Raw genomic sequence first — 7,391 nt, 5'->3', positions numbered from 1 at the left:
TCCCACCTTTTGCCAAGCCTCAGCAGGAACAGCCTGCCTCTCCCCTCCAACACCCACAGAGAAGTCACTGCTGACTGAGCTTCCCAATCCTCCCAAGAGAAAGGCTAGCTTCAGACTAAAGTCTAACAGCAACAGTTCAGCCAGGGATTTTTTTTGCCAATGTCATTATTTAAGACTAAGAGGAAGGCTAGAGAGATGGTCTTAAGCTTTTTGGTTCTGGTAAACTACCATGTATTCCAAGTTTGGCTTATAATCGTGTCAAAGACTGCACTGGCACTCTATTTTAGAAAATATCCCCAACGAATTTGCTATTCTCTGTAAGTCTAGAAACTAAGTCACAAGTGATAGCCTGGTAGTGCAATGTTTTCATGATTTTGCATAGAATGAATAAGCTCAGCTCCTAGAGGGTCGCTGTAATTGTTTTCAGATTGTTCACTGGGGAAAAAGAAGAAGCTTTACTGCAAAGTACATATTCTGCAATTGAATGGAGACAACCTGAGGTTATGAAGGGACACATATACACTGGAAAAAAGCTGCATAGTATGCAACTCTTCTGCTTTTACAATGAAAACAGATCGTCTCTTTTTAAGCAGGAGCATATTTACAGACATTCCTAATGCAAGGAACTACACCTGTGCCACTGAAATTCAAGTCTTCCCCTTTTTCTTCCTATTCTTTCTGTGCTTTATATAAAGGTATCCTGCAGACCATGCTTATAGACAACATGTCAAGGGCTTCAGTTAGAAAAGTTAACTGTGCTACAATTTCATCCAAAGCAGCAACCAGTTGGTGCAAGGGAGAAAAACTTTTAAGAGTATAGTGATGGACGTACCGCTTTGTTGAACATATTGCCAAACTTGAGGCCTACAGAGACCACACAGTATTTTGTAAGTGAACTCCATCACTTTATCTAGTGATGGTACAGTACCTGCTCCAACTCTGGTAAAGCACATCTTAACAGCTATGGGGACATGAAAAAATCTAGATCATGTGGGCTATCTCAGTCAGGTCCCAAATAATTTCTGTTGCTCTACAAAAGGCCAGCACAACAGTTTAAGCTTTGATAAGCAAAAGGCTACACTGTGTCATACCAAGTAATAGAATAGAAGCCTTTACTCTGGACACCAAAGGCTTTGGGGAAGGTACTGGTGCTGTAGTCTTGTGCGGGAATTTGCCTTGCACTCCAAACTCCCTTTTTAGAGAACTTTATTTTAGCAGAGAAAGGCTTTATCTCTCAGTGTTATTACAGGAAAGGACCCAACAAGAGGGGACAGAATTATTCCACATGTTGGTGTTCTTGTCTACTTCACAAGATGCAGCCTGCACCTGCCAGAGTCTGTCATACTAGCTTGGCCAAATGTGTAATTACCTCACTTAGAGGCACTTTCTCCACAACAGGTAACCAGAGAAAGTCCTTCACTTGTAAGATGACTTCTCAACCTTTTTTCCTTCTACCGAGGCCTGAAGGACACTCAGTCACATTCCCAACAGAAGTCTTCAGAAGTGGATTAATTTCAGGGTGCCTACATAGAATCACAGAGTATCTTGAGTTGGAAGGGACCATAAGGATCATTGAGTCCAATTCCCTGCTCCTCGCAGGACTACCTAAAACTAAATCATATGACTAAGAGCATTGTCCAGACACTCCTTGAACTCTGACACGGTTGGTGCCATGACCACTTCCTTGAGGAGCCTGTTTCAGTCACCAACCACCCTCTCAGTGAAGAACCTTTTCCTAATGTCCAATCTGAACTTCCCCTGACACAGCTTCATTCCATTTCCTCACGTCCTATCACTGGTCACCACAAAGAGCAGATCAGCACCTCCCCCTCCACTGCCCCCCTTGAGGAAGCTGTAGACTGTGATGAGGTCACCCCTCAGCCTTCTCCTCTCCAAGCTGAAAAAGCCAAGTGACTTCAGCCACTCCTCGTAAGTCTTGCCCTCCAGACCTTTCACAATCTCGGTTGCCCTCCTTCTACATAAACCACTACTTACTTTGGTGAAGAGAAGATTACAGTTGGGCTCATCACCTATACCAAAATCAGACTCAGAATCACCCTTCTACTCTGAAGTCAGAAAAGCTAATAAAGCCATCTTCAAGGCTAACATCAAAGAACAGGAGTCTTGGTGCAAACTGGGCTGCTTTATAATCCTAATCTTACAGGGTGAATAAATTATCACCCATGAAGGAGAAAGTTCTTCAACCCAGCATGTGAGATCACAGTGAGCAAAGAGGTTAACATCCTAATCACCTTTGGACATCACTTAACTTCCTGTATGTCACTGAGGAACGGAAGAGTAGATATGCTGCTACTTGTTGTTCAACAAACTTAGGTGGCCAAATGAAGAAAATGTAGTAGCAGGTAGATCAAAATAAAAGCCAGCTGACTCCATAGATACATGGGTACATGAGGTAAAGAAGAAAGAGAGCATGTTTCCTGACTTCATTAGCCCAAGTTCTTCTGATTTCAAGCTCCTAAACTCCAACAACCTTAGCCTCAAGCAAACTAAGAGACAAGAATAACCTGGTGTTTCTCACTTCCATGTTCTCATCTATCTGCTAAAGATCTTAATATCACTACAAGAATCAATGGCAGTAGAAGGTGAAATGAGAAGCCAGGGTTGATTCAGACTTTGGTAACACAAGTCCACTAATGATAAATTGACAATGCTAGTCATTTGTTTATGGCTGGTTTTGGAAGAGTTAATTCTTCCTAGGTCTGCCCCAGCACCTGAGAAAGAACACTGGTGCTACCAAGCTGAGAACAGCTTCCTAACAAAACCAGAAAGCTTCTGCAGCAACAGGGATCCCGACTCTTTCAGCTGAGCTCTGGGTGCTAAATCACCAACAATCAGTTAGGTACCATTTAGAGCTCTGAAGTGACAAGGAAACAGTGCAGAGATAGAATCCTGCTCCTACAGGAGCTATCACTAGAAGACCTATCCCTTGAACTTGTTTTACCCTTCAGGCTCAGCTGACAGTTTTGTTAAATTCTGAAGATATATTTATATCACAAAACCTACCTCGGCACACTGCATCATCAAAAGATCTGTCCTGAAAGGTACAGGGCTCCTGAATCTGATGGGAGCCAGAGGACTCCAAGGACAACCTCTTTCAGATTCAAAATGGCATCTTTACATGCTGGCTTTAAAGCAAAGACTGACAGTAAGGGTATAAAAATAGAATGGATTAAGCTTTTAGGGAATACCTGTTCTGCTTTTCCTTGACATGTCATCTATGAAACCAGAAAAAGATACAGAATATGTGTATGGTATATGTATGGCTGACCTAAGTCTCTAAGCAGGGACTCACCTATACTCATGTCAAGGAAGTCTGCACAGAAATTCCTTAAGAATCTCAAATTTTTAGTGTCCTGCAAAATAACCTCAGGCCAGCACTGTTCAATCCTACAAAAGCTACCATTCCCCTAAACAGGTCAACTGCTACTACTAAGAAAACTAAACGCTCTTGAAGAACACTAACATAGATGGTTGAGAACTGGTGATTAGATACAAATGAAGACTTTTTTTTAAGCATTTAGCTCCAGGTCAGCACCACTCAAGTAGTACAATAGTTTATTGTTTGCTCTATACTATCTTAATGTAGATGTGATCAGAAGCATAAGCCTGACCAATTCAGTGTTAGGACACAGGAGCAGCTAAGTAAGAAACTCATTGCTTTGGTGGGATCAACAAACATGCCTATTATCCTGCCCTGCCTTCTTGATTGCAGAAGAGCTCAACAGTGTCACAGGGTTGACTAGAGCTGGGAATGAAACAGGGGACTTAAATCTACTGCTTCTTCAGGCTCATATTTCAGTGAGTACAGAAAGTGGTGCTACACTGGATGCTGGCAAAAATATGTATTGCACCCAGTTGCCTTCATTTCATGCCCTACGAAACCACCCTACAGAGATTTTTCAGACTGTCTGAAAGCAGGCCTCACTGCCTCTTCTAGCCTACCCAGAAGTGCTTACTCCAGGAGGGAGAACAATGAAGTCTTTAATCAGCTTGGGCATATGTATCCCTATCATACCTCCAGCTCCCACTGAAATGCCACATCCCTTAAAGCCAGTGCAAAATCCAGTTTCTCTTAAAGAAGGCTTCAGAGGAAAGCAAGAACTCAGCTGGTGACCAGCTTCAGGACAATGCATTGGTTCAGAGTCCTGCAGCATGTCCTCCTCTGGAACTACTAGTTAAGACAATTTTTACTTGCAGCTTAATTTTACATGAGGAATTATTAGCTAATCATAAAGAACAAAATAGAGGCTTGAGATCACATTGCTAATAACAATACATGAACAAGGCTGCAACAAAATCATGTAGTACTTACACTACTTTCTGTGATGTACTTCAGAGGAACAAAACTACCGAGCATTCCAAGTCCTCTGAGAGCTGATTATTACTAGAATGCAGTAAACAGCTCACATGACATGGCCAAAAGGGGACTCACTACAATCTTTCCACAAATTGTCAGCAGCTCTCCACTTTGACATTAGAAAAAGAATCATCCTGACCTACTACTCTCACTTTCTAGGCAAGCATGGGTAGCTGGAACCATACAGACTGTGTCACCAGTCTTATTTTAGAACATGAAGAAGCCATGAATGGAGTCTCTTCCCTTTAATCTAGAAAACAAGTATATCACGTAAAAAAGCATTTACTTGGGAAAGGAATGAAGGACCACAGCAGTGCTAAACTGTTAGACAAATAAAGTGGGCAACCTAATCTAGACAAATAAGTACTTTTTTAATTTTTAGCAAGAAGGTGGCAATTGTGCTGGAGTCCTATTCCCTAGAACAGCATTACAAAGACTAGAGTAGAATACACATTAAGCTAGTCATATTTTTCTAGAAGCTTTCCAAACAAGGCCTACCTCTGTATCTGAATCTCAGAAACAGGTTTCTGAAGTCTGAGATACTTTTCAAATGATCAGTTTTTCTCAGGACACACATGCAGTTTCATTGTTCTCAGCCGAGAACAAAAAAAAAAAAAGAAAAAAAGGCTCTTGGGAGCCTCTGCACTCTGCCTTGAAATCTTCATTTCCAGTTTTCTCCCTCATGTTAACAGCTATGAACTCAGCCATTCTGAACATTTCCAGCTAGAAAAACTGCCTTTTTTACAACAGGGTTAAAAGTGGCACAACCAAAGAGTGTCAGAACAAGACACACGGATGAAGAATGAGCCATACGTCAGGACAAGGGCAGTTCAAATCCTTGGGGCAAGGACCACCACTTAATTGTGGGGGAAGGTGGCAGAAAGTACTGAGCTCTGGAAATGCCTCAGGCTCCCTAGGGAAGCAGTATGGCTCCTACTTAAGCTCTTTTTCCTGGGAAGCTCTTAATTTATGTTTACACTGAAATAAATGGAACAAAACAGTTTATTTGTGGGGGAGCATCTGAGAGGGTGGTTAGTGCAGCCCTGGGGAGGCAGCAGGAAGTGGGATAACCTCAGAGCCAGGCCCAGCAGAAAGTACATGAGGAGCATTAGTTTCCTCATACACAGCTCAGAGGAATCTAGAAACACAACTGAGGGAGAAAAAGGGAGAAGCAAAAAAAGAGGCCATTAAAGTTTAGTGTGCTTTTTTTTTTAAATCCAGTTGTTGATATTTCTGGAGTAGCTGATAAACTGCTACTTCACTAAAACTATTATCTAACTCATAAATCCCCATGTATGCCAAGGTTCTCCAACTTTGAACAAAGGCATTAGAGTCAGTCAGGAGGAGCTAAGGCCACAGAGTAGCTAGTTTGGCAGACCGCTAAACAACATATCAGCCATGGCTCCTCCTTTATTCTTGACTGTCTCATAACCCCCGAATATTCAAAGATGACAGCATTTATGTTAGAGTGTTGAAAGCTGCAAAACTGTGAATACCCAAGTGCAACGCAAGGACCACACAAATGGATTTACCTGTCACAGCTAGTTTAAATATAAGTCCCAATACCTAAACACAGGATAGCTTAAGCCAAGTGTGGTCTTTGGTATAAGTACTGACTGAGACTAATTCTAGACTCATTTCCCCTGCCCCGAGACTCCATCTTCGTGCGTGTATCCACATGAGCAAAGGGCGGCTAAGAGCAGGAGGAGGCCTCTTTAGGGAAGGTTGGGAAGCAGCCACTGGAAAGCGGGAGAAGGCATACTGTGGTACCAGCCGCTGCTTTCTGGACCTCATCCCAGCATCTGCTGCCAGAGAGTTCTCAAATCCCTTTGCCAGCACATAGTTCTGCATCCAGCTTCTGCCAGAAATAGGCTTTCACGCCACCATGTGGTACTCTCACACAAGCACAAGCCCAGAGCATTATCACCACTGTCATTCCAGGCACTGCATTACACATTCCTCCCTAGTCTCAGATGCATGTAGGACAATAATTCAGAACTACGTTGGGCTAGATCGCTCAATAGAAAATATTAAATGCTCTAAAGGGATGTTCAATCATCCACAGCCATCCTTTGCAAGGGCACTAGTGGGTCAGTAACTTCAACTTTCCAGCACTTCCTCAGTTCCTTTTCAAGTCCCTTTTCATCATCCCATTTTCTAGCATGAGTTTCTGATGAACAACATTGGCACAGGTGCAACTGTGATTCAACATCCCCTGCCCTCACAGAGGCCTATACTGAGGGGGGGGGGCGGGGGAAGGAATCTGGCTTCCTTGCAATAGGGAATGCTCATTTCTCTGCAGCATCAGAAAACTGGAAGTTTCAAATAGTACTCAAGAGCCAGTCAACAAAGATGCCCCCAGTATCTTACCAAAGCAGCTGCCACGATGTGAAAGAAAACTTTTACAAGCTGTGGCAATGGCCAGCTCAGCAGAAACTACAGTCTTGATAATCAGGTCCTCCACGTTGGCCATCAGTGCTACAAGGAGGGGAGGAGGGGAAAAAAAAAAAAAAAAAAAAGGAAAAAGTAGATTGTGAAGTAGCACACAATATCTAGAAGAGCATGAGAATATGCATATGGACAGATACCTTTGTGAATCAAAGCACGTGAGAGCCTATGGATGACAAAGCAATGATGTCTGGAAATCCATGCAATCATAAGTATACAGATACATGCATAAGTATCCTAGTGCAAAAATACTCACAAATGAGAGTGACAGAAGTGAGTATATGTACAGTGCATGTAAGCAGAAACATGCGGCAAGCACATCAGCACAAGTCAGCTGGAGTCTGATCACCGCCCACTCAGAGTATTAGGAAGGATTAAACATGAGTGGGTTAGTGAGATAAGCCCGTAAACTACAGAGAATAAGCCATAGCCACTGAGATACAAAAATTTTTCTTGTGGACTTTTATGAGATAACTGTTCTGTGATGTTGCACCTTCCTCTAAAGCAGCTGTTCCCATACCATGATTCACAAATCATTTCAAAATGATATGACTAGTGACAGCTC

General features: G+C 42.6%; 1 protein-coding gene across 1 annotated transcript in view; it reads right to left on the bottom strand.

The window, feature by feature from the left end:
* Positions 1–7,391, bottom strand: part of TTLL5 (tubulin tyrosine ligase-like family, member 5) — a gene marked incomplete at both ends in the record, with an annotated part of 37,304 nt that overhangs the window by 28,012 nt on the left and 1,901 nt on the right. The window contains one exon of the mRNA XM_009587125.1: positions 6,749–6,856. Coding sequence (XP_009585420.1) covers positions 6,749–6,856 — 108 coding nt within the window. The remainder of the gene's footprint in view (positions 1–6,748; positions 6,857–7,391) is intronic.

The sequence above is a fragment of the Fulmarus glacialis genome, unplaced genomic scaffold (genome assembly GCF_000690835.1).
Source record: "Fulmarus glacialis isolate BGI_N327 unplaced genomic scaffold, ASM69083v1 scaffold25730, whole genome shotgun sequence".
Taxonomy (NCBI): Eukaryota; Metazoa; Chordata; class Aves; order Procellariiformes; family Procellariidae; genus Fulmarus; species Fulmarus glacialis.
The sequence above is the reverse complement of the archived record's forward strand: the minus strand, read 5'-3'. Positions and strand labels throughout refer to the sequence as shown.